The 19003-nt window shown below is 48.0% G+C and overlaps 1 protein-coding gene across 2 annotated transcripts in view; it reads right to left on the reverse strand.

Annotated features, from left to right (window-relative positions):
* TERF2IP (TERF2 interacting protein) overlaps positions 1-19003 on the reverse strand; it is a 47338-nt gene that overhangs the window by 21490 nt on the left and 6845 nt on the right. Inside the window, exon 3 of one of the 2 annotated variants that reach the window (XM_075009080.1) lies at positions 17261-17916. The exons of the other annotated variant lie outside the window; for it this stretch is intronic. Coding sequence (XP_074865181.1) covers positions 17458-17916 — 459 coding nt within the window. The 3' untranslated portion in view covers positions 17261-17457. Of the gene's footprint in view, positions 1-17260; positions 17917-19003 lie in introns of those variants that run through there. 2 annotated transcript variants of the gene reach the window in all.

A 19003-nucleotide genomic window follows, 5' to 3' on the forward strand; every position in this document is an offset into this window, starting at 1 on the left:
ATCATGGTGTCCCTGACTTACGGGGGCGATAATGCCTGAACAGATTATTTACACACGACAACCCCGTGTATTCTTTGCTAGGGTTATTAATTTTGTGGATGGGGGCAAAGTGGTAGATATGATATACAGTAACCTCTCACACATCTTGAATTTCCCGTAGGTCAGGGAGGGCTTGGGAGGTGGGCTGGGGCCCTGGGAGGGGGCAGAGGGCACCTATGGCTGCCACTTCACTGGGGCTCCAGGCCGGGAGCACCTGCGGCAGGGAGCCAGAGCCCCACATGCAAGGGGGGTGAGCTAGAGCCATGGCAGGGTTTGTGCTGGGTGAGGGAGGGGGTTGAATAGGGGAGGTTGGGGCCCCGTGGGCTGAGCCAGCCACGTGGGGTGGGGCTGGGGCTGGGGCTCAGGTGTGTGGGGGTTTAGGACATGGGGGTTGGAGGGGAGCCCCAGCATGTGACTGGAGCCCCTCCACTGTAAGAGGTGAGCTGGGGCACACAGGGGTTGGGGCTGAAGCATGCGTGGGAGCTGGGGAACAGGGATTGGAGCTGGGTTCACAAGGATTGGAGTGCAGTTCCAGGCTTGTGGGTGGACACTCCCCCTTCCCCGCTGGGGGAGGTGAGCTAGGGTCACAGGGGCATGAGAGTTGCAGGGGCGTTAAGCCAGCCGAGGGTTAGCCATGCCGCTCTGGGAAGCAGGGGGAAGGGGCTTTTGGCCCACCTGGCTGCCTACAGGGGCAGGCAGCTAAACAAGCTAAAAGCCTTACCTTTACCTTCCCAGAGTGGTGCCTTGAGCTGCTCTTGGAAGGCAGAGGAAGAAGGGTCTCTTAGCAGCTTCCCACTGTGTGAAACTCGCATAAAACAAGGGTTTACTGTATTTTGATTTTAGTAAAGATTTTGACACAGTCCCACAAGACATTCTCATAAACACACTAAAAAAGAATGGCCTGGATTAAATTATTGTAATTTGGATGTGCAATTGACTGAAAGTATATTCTCAAACTGTAGTTATCAATGATTCATTGTAAAACGGAGATGTTTCCAGTACGGTCCCACATGGATCAGTCCCGGGTCTATTACCATTCAATATTTTCGCTTGGATGACCTGGATAATCGTATCATAGAATCATAGGGCTGGAAGGGACCTCAGGATGTCATCTAGTCCAGCCCCCTGCTTCAAGCAGGATCAACCCCAACTAAGTCATCCCAGCCAGGACCTTGTCAAGTGGGGACTTAACAACCTCTAGGGATGGAGACACCAATGGGCGCTGAGTCCACGGTTATTGATGATGAGGAGGAGGAGGAGGGATGGAGAATCCACCACCTCCTAGGCAACACATTCCAGTGCTTCACCACCCTCCTGGTGAAGTAGCTTTTCCTAATATCCAACCTACTCCTCTCCTTCTGTAACTTCAGACCATTACTCCTTGTTCTGCTATCTGACACCACTGAGAACAGTTTCTCTCCATCCTCTTTAGAGTATCCCTTCTTTTTTTGAAGGCATCCTTCAGTCTGCATAGACTATGGATCGCGCCCTTTATAGTTTCAATTGAGGACTTCATTTACAGCATCTACTGTGACTATGAAGACCCACACGAGAGTGACAGTCCTTGCTGCATCTCTTGCAGATGTGGTGGGTGTCCGGCAAGTCCTTAGTGTGCTTTCTGTGCGCTCGCTTCTCCTCTGCTAGCTGTCTGATCCTCATCTCGCCCTTCTGAAGGCCCTTGTGTAACCCCTGCCTCCATCTGCTGCGGTCGTCTGCTAGTTCTTCCCAGTTGTCCACCTTGATGTCTACCTCTCTGAGGTCTCTCTTGCACACATCTTTGTAGCGCAACTGGGGGCATCCGGGAGGTCTTTTGCCAGAGGCTAGCTCACCATACAGGATATCTTTTGGAATCCTTCCATCATTCATCTTGTGGACGTAGCCAAGCCAGCGGAGCCGACGCTGCCTGAGGAGGGTGTGCATGGTTGGGATTCCAACTTGCTCGAGGATGGCAGTGTTGGTCACTCTGTCCTTCCATGATATTCCAAGGATGTGCCTGAGGCAGTGCAAGTGGAAGACGTTCAGCCTCTTTTCCTGGTGGGCGTACAGGGTCCAAGTCTCGCTGCCATAAAGGAGGGTGCTGAGGGTGCAGGCTCTGTAGACTTGCATTTTGGTGTGAGTGTACAGCTTGTTGTTATTCCACACTCTTGCTGCGTTTGGACAGAGTTGTGGCCGCTTTTCCGATCCTCCTATTTAGTTCAGTGTCCAACGACAGGGTGTCAGTGATGGTGGACCCGAGGTAAACGAACTCGTGGATGACCTCTAACGTATAGTTGTCAATGCAGATTGATGGGGAGTCAGCAATACCCTGACCAAGTACATTTGTCTTCTTTAGGCTGATGGTAAGCCCAAAGTCCTTGCACGCTTTGGAGAACTGATCCAGCAGTTTTTGAAGCTGGTCTTCTGTGTGAGACACTACAGCAGCATCGTCTGCGAACAGCATGTCTCTGATGAGGGCTTCCCGCACCTCTGACTTAGCTTTCAACCTTGCAAGGTTAAACAGTTTCCCATCAGATCTTGTGTGCAGCAAGATGCCCTCTGTTGAAGATCCAAAGGCATGCTTCAGGAGGAGTGCGAAGAAGATCCCGAACAATGTCGGAGCAAGCACGCACCCTTGTTTGACGCCGCTCCTGATTCTGAAAGCATCCGATAATGCGCTGTCATATTGGATGGTTCCTCTCATGTCTTCATGGAACGACTGGATCATCTTGAGTAACCGTGGAGGACAGCCTATCTTGTGGAGCAGTTTGAACAGACCATCCCTGCTGACCAAGTCAAAGGCCTTGGTCAGGTCGATGAAGGCTATGTAGAGTGGCTTCATCTGGTCCCTGCACTTCTCCTGCAGCTGCCTTAGAGAGAAGACCATGTCAACGGTAGACCTCTCTGCGCGGAATCCGCACTGCGATTCGGGGTACACCCTCTCAGCAATCTTCTGGAGTCTGCCAAGGATGACGCGAGCAAACAGTTTACTAGTGACGCTTAGGAGGGAGATTCCACGGTAGTTGTTGCAGTTGCTTCTGTCTCCTTTGTTCTTATACAAAATTACAATGTTAGCGTCACGCATATCCTGTGGAACCTCACCCCCTTTCCATCACAGGCACAGTAGCTCATATAGGGGTTCCAGGAGTGTGTCCGCAGCACACTTGATTACCTTTTGTGGTATACCATCCTGGCCAGGGGCTTTTCCTGCTGCAGTGCTGTCGATGGCTCTCTTCAGTTCATCCACAGTCGGTTTTTGATCCAGTTCGTCCATTACTGGTAGGAGCTTGACGGCATCGAGGGCTGCGTCAACCACAACATTCTCGCGTGAGTACAGCTCAGAGTAGTGCTCAACCCAGCACTCCACCTGTTTGGCTTTGTCAGCAATGACTTCACCAGATTTGGATTTCAGAGGTGCCATCTTGTTCTGGGTGGGTCCTAATGCCTTCCTCATACCCTCGTACAGTCCTCTGAGATTACCAAAGTCAGCACAGGTCTGGATGCTGCTGCTGCATAGCTGGAGCCCGTGGTTGTTAGCACAGCGCCTGGCTGTCTGCTGTACTGTTCTTCTGGCCGCTCTAAGTGCTTGCTGGGTACTCTGGCTCGGTGAGCGTTTGTACTTCAGGAGTGCAGCGCGCTTCTTTTCAATGACTGGAATCATCTCATCGGAGTTAGCTTCGAACCAGTCATTCGTGTTTCTAGCTCTTCTTCCAAACACCGATAAGGCCGTGTTGTAAACTGTATCCCTCAGATGTTGCCATTTGGATGTCACATCGGCGTCCCCAGGACCGCTGTGCAGATTTTCCTGGAGGGGGTCTCTGAACTTTTCAGCTTTCTCCGAGTTTGCCATCTTTCTGGCGTCAATGTGGGGCCTTCCAGCAGGTTTAGAGCAGTACAGCTTCTTGGGTCTCAGCTTGAGCTTGGAGCAAACTAGCGAGTGATCTGTATCAGAGTCAGCACTAGGATAGCTGCGTGTCAGAAGGACGTTTTTGAGGTTATTACGCCTAGTGATGACCACGTCTAGTTGATGCCAGTGCTTCGAGCATGGGTGTCTCCATGACACACTGTGCTGCGGCTTCATTTGGAAGAATGTGTTTGTGATGCACAGATTGTGGTACGTGCACAGTTCAAGGAGACGCTGTCCATTGTCATTCATTTTTCCCACACCGAAGTGTCCTAAGCAGGAAGGCCATGAGGCCCAATCAGCTCCAACTCTTGCATTGAAGTCACTTAAGATGTACAGTTGTTCATGAGCAGGTATTTGTGCTACAGCAGCACTAAGCACGTCATAGAACTTGTCTTTTACTTCTGGTGTGGCGTACAGGGTATAAGCGCTGATCAGGTGGACGGGACCGGCGCAAGTTTGAAGCGTGATCCGAAGAAGTCTTTCTCATCTGCCCATGACTAATTCCACCATTTGTACAAGGGTGTTTCTGACAGCAAAGCCAACACCATGGTGTCTGGGTTCTTCTTGGGCTTTACCCTGCCAGAAAAAGGTGTAGTCCTTTTCCTTTAGAGATCCCGAATCTGCGAGTCGCATCTCTTGCAATGCAGCGATATCAACTCGGAGCCTCTTCAGTTCCTTGTTGATGACAGCGGTCTTTTGGGTGTCACTGATGGCCTGAAGATCTTCAGTCAAGCCGGTCAGCATGGTCCGCACATTCCAGGAAGCAAGCTTAAATTGTTGATGTTTCTCATTTCTTGTTGATTTTCTTATTGGTTTGCCTGGTGCCCAAATTTCAGTCACTTGTCAGGTTCAGGAACCTTAAGCCTCATGCACCCAGCGAGGCAGGTGAACTGTGGCGGGACAGTACCCTATTGGCTGGGGGCTGCCCAGCTTCAGGCAGGCGGTGACTGAGATGCGAGGATCTCTCCCACCGTTGAAGGCAACCCCTGGCGCTCGTTTTCTACGCCAGTCGAGCAAGAGCTTATAAGCGGTATCTGTTGCCTCCCGTGTTGATGCAACACTGTTCAGCGATGCCGGAGTACCTCTCCGGGCGTGAGCCTGGGCACTTATTATGGAGACTCTGGGCTGCCCAGACACCAGTGTCCCCCTCTTGGCTTTACTGATATAGTCCAAAGGAGAGGATACCCTCCACATCTGGTACCAGCTCAGCTGCAGGAGTTGCCGCGACAGTGCCAGAAGTTGACACTGAACCACCTTCGGACTCCACTCCGGATTTTCTGTTAGGGTTTACTCCCTTAGCCTTGCTCCTTCCCAGGATAACCCACAAGGCAGTGGGGTGTGGAGAATGTGGTTAAGGATCCCACTACTTCATACCTCCCTGTCACCACGAGTCACCATAGCTCCCTGTGGAGCAATGACCTCATATCCCTGGGACCCTCCTCCCCACCTTTCGCCCCCCTCCCCAGCTACCATCACCATAGGACCCTCCCCAACCCACTACCCCCATGTCCGCCTTCCTCACTGCACTGGCCCCTCTCCCCCCAGCTGCTCTCAGTGCCCCCAGGTCCACTTTCCCCCATCGCTCTTCAGGCTCTTCACTTCAGAGACTCCTTTTCCTGATAGTGCTGCCTTGCGGGGCACAGATGGAACACCATACCTGAAAAGGACAACAAACATGGGGCTCCTCCCTCGGCGAACTCCCTTCCCTGTTAGCTGCTGCCCCCTGTTTGCTGCTCCAGTATCCCTTCAGGCTGCTATTAAATCATGCCCCTCCCCCTCAAGTCTTCTCTTCTGTAGATTAAATAAGCTCAAATCCCTCAGCCTCTCTTCATAGGTCATGTGCTCCAGCCCTGGTAACCAGACAGAACCCCTGCTTTTGCTCTACTCCATCTTGCCTTCCCTAGGTGCTTCAGAGCACGAAAGGGTTAAAAGGAATAGCCCAGCCCTGGAATGTCGGAGTGCGCAGACAGGCTTATCTTAGCCACGGTCTTTGAAGCTCCGGAGCAAAGTTAAGGACAATGGGCTAATTAACAGCCAGGCCTTGGACTGCCCTTGGCTAATTACCATCAGTTGATTTGCCGCACACTTGGTCCCAGACTTGAGAGGAAAATCTCCGGCCCATTAAGAAACAGATGCCCTCAATTGTCTACCTCACAGGTGTGAACTACGCCCTTGAACTCCCTGTGAAAACCAGCATCAGACAGTTTAATTCAATTGGCATTTTTTTTTAAACTAAGGAAGAAACCTACGTGACCCAATGGGCATAAAAGAGGGGTCCGGCAGACCCCCTATTTGACCTCCAGTCATCTTTCCTGCCGGACGGGAGGGTGGGGGTCTTCCCAGGTCCCCGGGGACGCCCGACTCCTGGAGAAAAAGGGACAAAGGACTTCTTCCCAAGGGATTGAGAGAGAAACTGGGCAAGCCACATTGGTAATGCAGGGGTGAGAATAAGACCTGCTAGGTATTTTAACTTTTTGTTTTCTTTTGCGCGCATTTAACAAGTATAGATCTATGAATTAGAGTGTATGCTGGCTATTTGTAATCAAAGTATAAACCTTGTAACAATTGTAACCACAAGAGTTTAACTCTCTAGGTAAACATTGTAACAGTAACAGATTAACTTGTTAGATAAATAAACAAAGTAATTGACTAAGTGGTAACCTGACTCCTCCTGTTACTGTGCAAACCGAACACAAAACAAAGAACCCAGCTGCTTTCAGCTGCTCTCAGCCTGGTCACTGGTGGGCTCTGCCATAGACAAGGGCATAAGTGGCATCTCACCCGGCCATCGGCTAACAGCCCCTTAATCATTTTTGTTGCCTCTGCTGAATCTGGTCCAGCACTTTCACATCCTATTTTACTGGGGGGCCCAAATATTTCAGATGTGGCCTCACCAGTGCCGAACAGAGGGGAACAAACACTACTCTAGATCTGCTCGCAGTGCTCCTCCTAATGCACCCTAATATGCCATTAGCCTTCTTGGCTACAAGGGCACACTGTTCACTCATACCCAGCCTTTCATCCACTGTAACCCCTAGGTCCCTTTCCATCGTACTGCTGCTTAGCCAGTCAATCCCCAGCCTATAACAATGCTTGGGATTCTTCCATCCCAAATGCAGGACTCTACACTTCTCCTTGCTGAATCGCATCAGATTTCTTTTGGCCCAGTGCTCCAATTTATCCAGGTCACTCCAGGTCCTATCTCTACCCTCCAAGGAATCTAGCCCTCCCCCTAGTTTAGTACAGCTGCAAACTTGCTGAGGGTGCAAACCAGTCCCTCATCCAGGTCATTAATAAAGATTTTGAACAACACCGGCCCCAGAACCCAGCCTGGTTTCAAGTAGAGTGCCCTAAATCGCCATCCAGATATTGAGTCATTGACCGCTACTCTTTGGGCCAGACCATCCAGCCAGCTTTCTATCCATCTTATAGTCCATGGATCCAATCCATACTTTCTCAACTTAAGGGCAAGAATGTTATGGGAGACTGTATCAAATGCTTAGCTGAAGTCAAGGTATATCACTTCCACTTTTTCCCTGTCCACAGAGCCTGTTACCTCACCATAGAAGTTAATCAGATTGTTCAGGCATGACTTGTCCTTGGTGAATCATGCTGACTACTCTTGATCACTTTCCCCTCTTCCAAGTGCTCCAAAATGGTTTCCTTGAGGATCCTCTCCATTATTTTCCTATAGCTCCTTGGATTGTTGTCCTTTTCTTTTTTAAAGATGGGCACTACATTTGCCATTTTCCAGTCGTCCAGGATCTCTCCAGATCTCCAAGAGACTTCAAAGGCTCAGCAATGACCTCTGCCAATTCCCTCAGTACCCTTGGGTGCATTAAATCCAGACCCATGGATTTGTGTACACTCATCCCTCATTTAATGAGTACTTTACTTATGAGTACTCGTTAAAACGCGGGATACATATACTTTCCTTTGTCCACTAAAATGAGTGAACTCCCCACACTTGTATGAGACAGCAGCGGGGTCCCTGGCCTGGGTGCAGGGAGACCCACAGCCCTGTGGCTGGAGCAGATCCAGCCACAGGATCCCTCACAGGGGGCGGGGGGGGGGAGTCCTGCAGTCCCGTGGCTGGCTGTGCTCCAGCTGCAGGGTCCCTGGCCATGGTGCCCAGAGACCCACAGCCCTATGGGTGGCTCTGCTCCAGCCGCAGGGTCCTTGGCTGGGGGGCAGGGAGACCTGCAGCCCTGCAGCTGGAGCCTTCTCCCTCCCTTCCCACAGGCATGCAGCTGTCTGACAGCCCTGTGGCTGAGGTAAGACAGGGAGAAGGCTCTTAGCCTGGTTCCCTCCCCTGCACTGGCAGGAACGTGAAACTGACCACCCATGAGCTGCTGGTCTGGAAGCCATGGGGAGACTGGAACCAGCCTGCCCCTGGTTCCAAGCTCCTGCCACTCTGGGAGCCAGGAAACTGACCAGCCCCAGTGGTTCCTGGCTCCCCTCCTCTTGCAGGAAAATGTAAGTTATGTAGGGGTTGCTGGAACAAGCCCTGGGTAATTCGAGGGTTTACTGTATTAGTCCCCCCCACCAGCCCACACACCTCACCGTCAGCCAGGTTTTAACACCCCCCCATGGTCCCAAACTGCCCCCAGCCTTAGACTCCCCCTGCAGCCCCACACTGCCCCCAGCAGCCCCAAACTGCCCCCAGCTTTACACCCCCCAGGTAGCCCCAAACCACCCCCAGCCTCAGACGCTCCCTGCAGCCCCAAACTTCCCCCAGTCTTAGATCCCCCCCCATATCCCTAAATGGCCCCAGCCTTAGAAACTCCTCCTCCTGTCCCCACAGCCTCTTGACCAGGGCTGCTAAGCTGGGTGGCTCCTCCAGCCCTCCTGCTCCCAGCAGGTAACAGTCGTTAAAACCAATTAACTCAAGTGTTAAGGTTTCAGCATCTAGGCATAAGGTAATTGCTATCCCTACTGATAGAGAGCTGCTGGAGATGGCAGCTATTGTTATTGATAGATATCTACCTGAGGCAGCAGTGTTAAGAAACTGCAAAAGGCTTATTTAACAGCCACATGCAGCTGGGAACTGCCCAGCTGGCAACCTTTAACAAATCTAATGGGACCCATGTTTGGGTCCTGACCCATAAGTGGGGAATCTCTGCTCTACATACGTACACTACATCCTATTTCTAGGGACAAACTATTCAAATATATCAGAAAAGTACCTAAACTCAACTGGTTCATGTCAAGTTACAAGCACTTGGAACAAATTGGAGAGTTTTACATGTATTTTAATGGGAATTTAGTGGCGCTCTTCTGAATTTTTGCCTACGAGCAGAAATTTGGGCACCAGCTGTGCTCATACAGTGAGGGATGAGCGTACTTTGCATTTGTCATTATTGGCTTTCATCCTATTTACCTCAGACAATTTTTCCAGTTTGTCCAGTCACTTCAAAATATAATTCTATCCCCCCACAAAACTTGCCCCCCCCCCAGCTGGGAATCATCCACAAACTTTATAAGTTATAAGAAAACAAGAAAAAAGGAAAAATGGCCACCAGTCAGTTATCAGGAATGGTAACATACAAAAATCCGTGTAGGAGAATACTTCAATCTCCCTGGACACTCAGTAACAGATTTAAAAATAGCCATCCTGCAACAAAACACTTCAAAAACAGACTGCAAAGAGAAACTGCAGAGCTACAATCGATTTGCAAGTTTGACACCATCAGTTTATGATTGAAGACTGTGAATTATTCATCAACTGCAAAAGCAGTTTCTCTTCTCTTGAGCTGCTTCTACACTTGTCCCTTCTTCTGGAAGGGGCCTGATAAGGAGCAGCCTGGAAGATGCTAACAAGGCAGGGATGTACATTTCCCATGCCTCATTAGCATATGGCCATGTGATTCAAGATCTTCTGGACTCCAAAATACATGTGCAGACGTGCAGCCTGTGGGGATCTTCCAGAATGAAACCCTTCTTCCAGAAGATCCCCATGGGCCATGAGTCTACATATGTATTTTGAAGTCCGGAAGAGTTTCTTCTGGACTCTGAATCATGTGGCCATGTTAAGGAGGTGCGGAAAATGTAGTCTAAGAAAAAGAAAATTGAAGACAGTTCAGTTTTTCAGAGAAACATGATTAAGGGCACTATTTATTGTACTGCATAGATAAGATAGGAAGTATGGCAAGAGACCACTCTGGCTTAACCAAGTGAACTTATATGAGCTGAACATCAAAAAGGAGTCTACAAAAGTGGAAAATAGATGAAATTACAAAAGATGAATGTAAACACAAGTACGTAGGGGGGAAATTAAGAAAACAAAAGCACAAAATTAGCTCGAAAATAGCTAGCGACATGAAAGGTAACAAAAAGACATTCTTCAAATATATTAGACGTAAACATCCCTAGCTATTTTTGAGGAAGATGGGGCTTCTGGAAGGAGGGTTTCCTTCTGGAAGATCCCTGTGGGCCATGAGCCTACATGTGTATTTTGAAGTCCAGAAGAGCTTCTTCCAGACTCTGAATCACATGGCCGTATGTTAATGAGGCACGGAAAATGTACATCCGCACCTCGTTAACACCTTCCGAGCTGCTCATTACCATGCCCCTTCTCAGAAGGGGCATGTGTAGAAACAGCCTTGGTGTTCACACCTTTACATCAGCTGCTGGAAGTGGGCCACATCCTCTCTGACTGAATTGATCTCTAACTCTGGCCTTCCTCTGGATTGGTACTCCCTTCTTTTCACGTGTCTCTATATTTATACCTGCCTCTGGAATTTTCACTCCCATGCATCTGATGAAGTGGATATTTGCTCATGAAAGCTTATAGAACAACAGATATATTGGAGCATAAGGTGCCCCAGGACTTCTTGTTTTTGCAGATACAGACTAACATGTCTACTCCTCTGAAACCTTATAAGTGTACACACCATGCCAGGGGTCGGCAGAGTGCCAAAATTTGATCTTTCAGCCTCTATGTATGGTTGGAGTGCTAGTGATACTTTTTAAAGTCACTAATAGTCCTACTTACAACAGATTCATTAATTAATAAATAAAGATGCAGAGCCTGACTGTTTAGTTGGTGGTTGGTAGCATTAGCTGATCTTTTATTAATCCACAGGTGGCATGGCTTTGACCAAGCTCTTGGTTGCATGGGCTCAGAGTTCAGAGCCGAGCTTTCCCCTCATGTGCTGATGAAAATGGACTTCGGTGCCGCTCTCGGCGTCATGCTGGTGTTGCTGACTCCTACTATGTGCCATTATGTAAATCACTGGTGAAGATATTGAACAGAACTGGATCCAGAGTTGATCTTTGTGGAACCTCACTCATTATGCCCTTTCAGCATGACTGTGAACCACTGTTAACTATTCTATAGGAACAGTTATCCAACCACTTATGCACCCACCTTACAGTAGCCCCATTTAGGTTGCATTTCCTTAGTTTATTGATAAATTCATGAGGGATTGTATCAAATGCTTTACTAAAGTCTATAGATATACCACACATATTGCTTCCCCTTTATTCAAAAGACTTTTTATCCTATCAAAGCTATCAGGTTAGCATGACCAGGTTTGTCCCTCGGAAATCCATGCTGACCATTACTACTGTATTATCTTTCCTGCACAGAGGTTAAAGCTGACTACTCTGTAATTTCCTGGGTTGTTCTTATTTCCATTTTTATAGATGGGCACAATATTTGCCCTTTTCCAGACTGTTGGAATCTCTTCAGTCTTCCACATCTTTTCAAAGATAATAGCTAATGGCTCTCCTCACTCAGCTGCTTGAGTATTCTAGGGTGCATTTCACCAGCCCTAGTGACGTGAAGACATTAAGTAATTTTTAACATGTTCTTTTCCTATTTGCACTTCCAAACCTACCTCATTTTTTTCGAGCATTCTCTAGGTTAGTCATCCATTCACCACCAAACTTCCTGGTGAAAACCAGAACAAAGACATCATTAAACACTCCGCCATCTCCACATTTTCAGTTACTGTTTTTCTCTCTTCAGTGAATAATGGGTCTATCCTGTCCTTGAACTGGCAGCGGGAAGCTGGGGAGTCCTGGCTGGACCCGCAGCAGGTGGAATTGGAGGTGGCTGGAAAGCTGTCAGTAGCTGGGGAGCTGCAGCCAAAAGCCCCTACTAGGTCTGGGTCAGGGAAGCTGGTGATGGCCCGGGTGCTGCAGCCAGGAGCCTTGGCTTGGGCTGGAAGCCACAGCTAGGTGGTGGCCAGGAGCACTACTGGACTGGGAGCGAAGACCAGTGGCTGGGGCTGACAGCCAGGAGTGGCCTAAAAGCTTGAGGGTGGATCCAGGAGTGGGGGTCAGAGCCAGCAGGGGAGCTTTGATCTCCCCTGGTCCAGCAAACTTCCTGAAAGGGGTACAGGTTACAATATGCAATTAACTGATGGAGAACAAATATTTAATAATTGGCCTTCAGCCAAGCACAGAAAGGTCTAGCATGATTCAATGGCTGGGTGTTGAAGCAAGACAAATTCAGACAGGAAATAAGCCACTTTTTTTTTTTTAAACAGTAAGTGTAGGTCACAGTGGAACCTCCCATCACTGACAATTCTATAACCAAGAGGGGACATCCTTCTAAGTCCTCTGCTTTAGAAATTATTTTGGGGAAGTTCTGTGCCCTGCTGTATAGATCAGATTGATTACAATGATCCCTTGTAGCCTGAGAATCTATAAGCCACACAGGAAGATTCAGGTAGGAGACAAAAGGAGTGGTATGCCTTCACAGGGGGAAAGGAGTTAACTGCAGAGCCAGCCAAGATCAGAGGAAAACAAGCTAACCTAGAGGGAGAGAAACTCCACTGTTGAACTCCAGAAGTTGAGCCATGAGCCACGGCAGAACTGAACCCCACCAGCTCCCAAGGGTGCCAGAGTGGCAAGGAAACTGAATAAGAAAACGAATGTAGAGTTTATTATTCACTTTCTATATCTGAGTATTTTTCTTACCTCTAATCTTATTTGTCAAGAGATACAAGGTTTTTCTGAACTGTTGCACCCTTGAAGGAATAAACTGTAAGAGAAGGTCACACTGTTGGGTCACATACTGGAGGGTCTAGGTGTGGCAAGAGTCTGAAGGGTCAGCACTGGTATCAGTGACTAGACAGTCAGACTGTGGGGCCTCACCTCTCAGAAAGAGAGGGTTCCATACAGAGGAGGTAAGCTGTGGGTGTGTGCCTGGACTTCCTTCAAATTGCAGTTTTAATACGTCTAGTGCTCTCAAGAGTCTGTCTACTCAAGAAGCAGGGTTTGCCTAGATTTCTCAGTAAATCACACAGAGCCTATTGGGGGGGAATAGGGCCCTGATATGAGGGAAGGGCAATGAAAGGGACAGTTTCTGCTATGTGGGAGGGATGTGGTGGCTTGTGGAGAGTCCCTGACGCAGAAGGGAGGCACTCACAGAGCTTTTGTGTATGTGGGTATGGAAGGAGTCAAGGAGGCTCTGCTGTGTGTAATTTGCTCAGCCCTGAGGCAAAAAAGACTCAAGTTTAAAACTTAATTACGATATGCCATTAAAACAGATGGAAAAAGGAGAGTTTCACCCTGCCCACTGTGTTCGCTTCCTTTCATGCTTTATATTGCTTCCACAAGAAGGAAAGCTATATTAAGTGGAATAAATACATATGCTGTACTAATTTGAGGTAATAGATGCCTTCTAGTTAAAGCGTTAGGAGTAATCTTTGTATATCACATCAAAAGTGAAAATACTATGAAAAAGGCTTCATACGCTATATGGCAGGGTTTAATATCCCCAAAACAGAATCCCATCCTTAATCATGCATTCACCTGACATTCAGGCAAAAGGCAAGGCACACAGTTTCCTCTGTCTAGTACAGGGTGAGCAAACTTTTTGGTCTGACGGCCACATCAGGATAAGGAAATTGAATGTTCATGAAATTGAGGCTGGAGTGCAGGAAGTTGTGAGGGCTCCAGTCGGGGACGCAGGCTCTGAGGTGAGGTCAAAAATGAGCTCGCAGTATGGGAGGAGGCTCAGGGGCTGTGGTTCAGATTCTAGGGTGCTGCTGAGGATGAGGAGTTTGGGGTTCAGAAGGGTGCTCTGGGCTGGGACCAACAGGTTCAGGGAGCAGGAAGGGAATTGGGGCTGGGAAGGGGTTCACACTCTGGGCTGCATTTATTCCAAGCAGCTCCTAAAAGCAGTGGCATGTCGCCTGTCTGTCTCCTATACGGAAGTTACACCAGGCAGCACTGTGCAATATCTTGCTGGCCCTGTTTGTATGTGCCAGCCAATGGGAGCTGTGTGAGGTGGGTGCACAGGGCAGGTGCAGCACAGAGAACTCTCTGGATGCCCTTATGCACAGGAGCCAGTTGGATGGGGGACATGTCATTTTTTTCAGGAGATTCATGGATCAGGGCAAGCCCCAGATTCTGCTACACAGTGGAAGCTCAAGAGCCAAAACTAAAATGGCTGGTGGGCCAGATGCAGCCCAGTTTATTTATTGGCTTTATGCCTGAATATTTTTATATAATACATCTCTAATTGATACACTTATATTTAACAACTTGGATATCTTAGAAGAAAGGTATTTTTTATATCATTGTGAAATCTCATCATGCAGCTGACTAAACATGTAATACTGGAAGTGAACAAAGTTCTTGGCTGCACTGAATGATCAAATTTAATATAGTTTTGACATTCAATAGACCTTGAAATTTAAAACCAACTGGTTATGTGAAAAGCAGCAGCACGAAAGCATTTAATCCTCTTTTTTTACTACATTATATGCCTCACTAGCCTGGGGACACCAGCTAAGAAACTTGGCTTTCCCATAAAAATACTGAAGAACCAGTTTGAAAGGCTTGAATTTAGCATCCACATGGTTGCACTCTTGTCACGTTACTGCCATGACCCTGACTGTGAAAGAGAAAAAAAAAAAAAAAAAAGAAAAAAAAAGAAAGACACTCACCTCACTCCTCTTGTACTCCAGCTCCAATGGGAGCAGAGGGAGGACCAATGTTCCAGGCTCCCCACAAGCCAGATTAACTGTTCCGGGAGTGCAGACTACTAGATTGTATGGGCTCTGTAGGCTCTGAGGTGGAGCCAAAGATGAAGGGTTCAGCGCATAGGTGGATCCTCATGGGGAGCTGAATGAAGATGCAGGAGCTGGACAAGTAGTTGGGTGCAGGAGCAGGCTGGGGGCAGTAGAGTCTGGGCTGGAGGTAGGGTGCAGGAACAGGCTAGTGGGAGGGGTGCCTGGGTAAGAGGTAGGATGCAGAAGTGGGCTTGGGTGTCTAGGCAGAAGGTCGGGTGCAGGAGCCAGATAGGGGTGTGGGGGGTTTAGGTGGGAAGAGGGGTGGTTACCTACCTAGCTGCCCAGGGACATATACGGCCCACTAGCTGCTGTCATCCCCCCCGCTGCTCCTGTTGGCCATGATTGCAACCAATGGGAGCAGCAGGGGAAAAGCCTTCAAGTGAGTGATTTCCTGCACTGCCATTCCCCGACAACGGACAGCAAGAATAAAGAGCCCACAGGCTGGATTTAGCCCCAGGTTGCCTGCATCCAGCCTGAGAGAATCAGCACTGCTCCCCCTGCAGTGAGCCACTGCTTGTGCTCCAGCCAGGGGAAACGAGGGGGGGCGCAGGGTTGATTCACCAGAGCTGGGTGCCCTCCTGGGGCAGGAGCCCAAGCCCTGCGGGCTGGATCCAGGAAAGGCATGGGCCATAGGTTCTCTGCTCCTGAAAAACGTCTTAGAATACTCAGTATCTTGTTTTTACCTCTACAGACATTTTACTGGGTGCATGCGTAACACTCCTCTAGAAAGGTAATGCTGAATAGGAGGGATACTCACCCCTCACCAACATACAACTGAATTTAAAAATAGTATAGTTCCACATTTGCTAACAACCAATTCAACTTAAAGCAAAAACATGAAACAACAAGCAGAGACAGACTAGAAAGACTTTAGCTGGATACATACCAAGCTGTATTTAATCCCCTTAAGTCCGTCCAAGTTTTGGTTGGGTACTACAGGTTCCACGTCCCTCATCTGGCACCCTCAGGACCTGGTCCGACCAGATGAGGGAACTTGCTGGATGAAGGGAGGCCCCCTATTCTGGCCAACCAGTGTGCTGCTGGCTTCTCTTGCCCCACCCACTCTCCAGTGCCAGGTCCCCTTAACCTTCTGGCTGGACCTTGGCCACTGCTGGGCCAACACCAACCTGGCCATTCCAGGCTGCTGGCTGCAGAGATTGCTCCAGCTAGCCTGCCAGACATGGCCCAGGGGGCCTGATTCTGGATGTGGGCATGACCAAGGCCATGTAGCACCGGCTCAGCCTCAACTGGACACCCGGCTGTAGCACAGGCCAGGATGTCAGCTCTGGCCCCAGCCAGACTTCCTACACAGCCGCAGCTCCGCAGGTGCCTGAGCCAGCTCCGGCCAGGTTGTCAGCATGGCCTCAGTGCAAAAGGTACTGGGTGCAGCCCTAGCCCCATGAAGGCCAGATCCAGCTGTGCCTCTGGAAAGGGACACAAGCCTGACAGGTTTCTCTGCCCAAGGGAACCAGGCTCTCCCTACTACACTTCAACACCAGTGTCTCTGGTCCAGTAACATCCATGGTCCTGCAAGATGAGAGAATGCCGATTTTGGGAGTTTCACCCTGTAGTGATTGAAAAATGTTTCAATCCTTAGCTAGCATTTGTATCTCCCTACTAGAAAGCGTAGTTCTATATGGATGTACATATATTCAATGCCTACACTCTGCAAGAGAACCCTTCAAAGGCTGCGCAACAAGGAACTTAAGATTCTCCCTGGGACAACTATGCCATCTGTTAGGAAAGACCGGTGGCTTAGCAGCTTGTACATGCATTAATGCTACAAGTCTAACTGGATGTACAGAATTACAAAATGGCTGAGGGGTATAGAAGTCTGGGCCATATAGGAGAATCAAGGTGCTTGCTCTATAACTCCAAGTCAAGTCTCGTTTTGTGTCATCACAGAAGCCCGTTTACTTGGAACTAGAAGGGAGAGAGCTTGTCTGCCTTTGAACACAGGGAAATCCTACAGGTGCAAGAGTAGCGCTGTTTTTGTTTACACACTGGAGACACACCTTCCTACCTTAATGCAGATTAAAATGTGTTAAAATTCATGGTCGTGTATCACCCCAATTCTGTCTCTCCATGGATCTCTTAGTGGAGATTCCTCCTCCCATAACTGTGTACAGGACAAAAGCAGATTTCCACTGCTCAACCACTTGGCATCTTTAGCCAATTATTTAGTTTTAGAATGATCAGCAGAGTAATCAGCATTTGCAGAAAAAAAAAATCAAATATAATACAGGACCTTGCATAACCATGGAAACTCATGGGAAGAATGAACAGAAACAGAAACTGACAGAAGAAAAAGTATTCGGCACAGAACCCTTTTAATTTTCAATGCCAGGTTATTTTGTATGAAATGAGATTGTAGGTGGTTATCCTAAAGGCTTCAGAACATTTAATAAATCCTCACCCTTTTTTCTTCCATGAAGGTCAAAGATGCAATTTCCTCAAAGATCTGTGAAGGTCCCAGTCCACGAACTATCCTTCACAAGTTACCATCTAACTCTTTCTGAATGCAACACGCTTTAGCACATTCTGAGCTCCAAATTTTGCTATTAATTTGTTTCTAACATTTTCATCTGCTTTTTGCAAGTCTAAATCATCCTGTCTGCTCCATATAGGGTATCCATCCAGGTGGTGGCTGGTCTGTAAGAAGTAGGAAGTGGCCTCCACTTCTCCACTGTTTTTCAGAAAGGCTTGTGTAACAGTTGAGAGGTCCACACTGAATTCTTCCATGAAGTGCTGTACTGTCTTCACTGCATCTGCCACCTCTGTGGGCGAAGGGCAAGACCTTATAGTTTCTTCCTCCTCTTGAGGAGTTTCAATTACGGCAGAGTCCTCAGCAGTTGCCAATTCCTTCAGTCCAATTTTCTGACTAGAAGCTGTTGTTTCAGGGGACTTCAGGTCCTCAACTTTTGCAGGATTTTCTTCCTGGGGACCAACAGTCTCATTTTCTGACTAGGAATAGAAGTTAGGGTGAGTTCCATTATAACTCAGTCAAACAAAACTGCTAAAGTAAGAGTCCAGAGCAATGCAGTCCTCCCCTCTTCCCACATGAATCCTTCTAGAAAATACTGATGTTTTGAATGCAATAGTCAGGCAAATAAAAGTTAATAATCCATATACACCAACACCCAACACCGAAGATACAATGGAATATGGAAAGGCAGGAGACAAGGGAAAGGATTTAAATAAAGTAAATCTAGCCAAAGTGAAGAATTAAATTTTGTCATCATGAACTGCATAAATCTGCTCAAGGAGCACACACAATTTGTGGCAGTAAGCAAATCACTGCCCTGCTTGCCAATGGAGCCCTATCACTTATCTCAAAGTGACAGTGATGTGCAAACAACCATTCTTTATCAACCATTTTCAGTCCCATTTGACATGATCAAGTTTTCAACATAGTTCAAATGCCATCCATACTCAGTTGTGTAGTTCATAATAGCCATCCTTCCTATGTGTGTTGGCTAGCAATAAGTTTAAAATGTTGACACGTTATTCATCTGAGTTTATACCTAGAAAACACTGTATTGTATGAATTATCTAGAAAGCAATTGCTTAGTGATAATTTAATCTTAAATCAGAATAGATGCTGGAAAAGGCATTGCCCAGGTAGAGAGAGTAAATCTGCACCTATAAACTGGAGAAAATAAATATTTCACAGGATGACATGTTCCAGATGCTTACTATCTTTCACAGAGGCATTTAATCCTTGCTTCCCCTCGCACTGCTCCTCTGTCTGTGTGTGTGTGAGTGAGACAGATGTTGATTTCAGTCAGTTCTAGGTAACCCTAGGAAGCAGTTTTTAAGTTATAACCATGAAAGCCTCATGATCATTCTCCAGGAAGATGTCTGGTGTAACCCATGTGTATGAAGTTATAAACACATGTACCCATCCTTCCTGTTACAGACAATACTATCCTCTCCTTCACTCCATCTCTCTCAGCTACCTTCATGCACCAACCAGTTCTGACTAAACCCATATTGTTGTCTCCCAGCTGCACTCCTGTTTTTCCATGCCACATGGCTACGAAACCCATTG

The sequence above is a fragment of the Carettochelys insculpta genome, chromosome 14 (genome assembly GCF_033958435.1).
Source record: "Carettochelys insculpta isolate YL-2023 chromosome 14, ASM3395843v1, whole genome shotgun sequence".
Taxonomy (NCBI): domain Eukaryota; kingdom Metazoa; phylum Chordata; order Testudines; family Carettochelyidae; genus Carettochelys; species Carettochelys insculpta.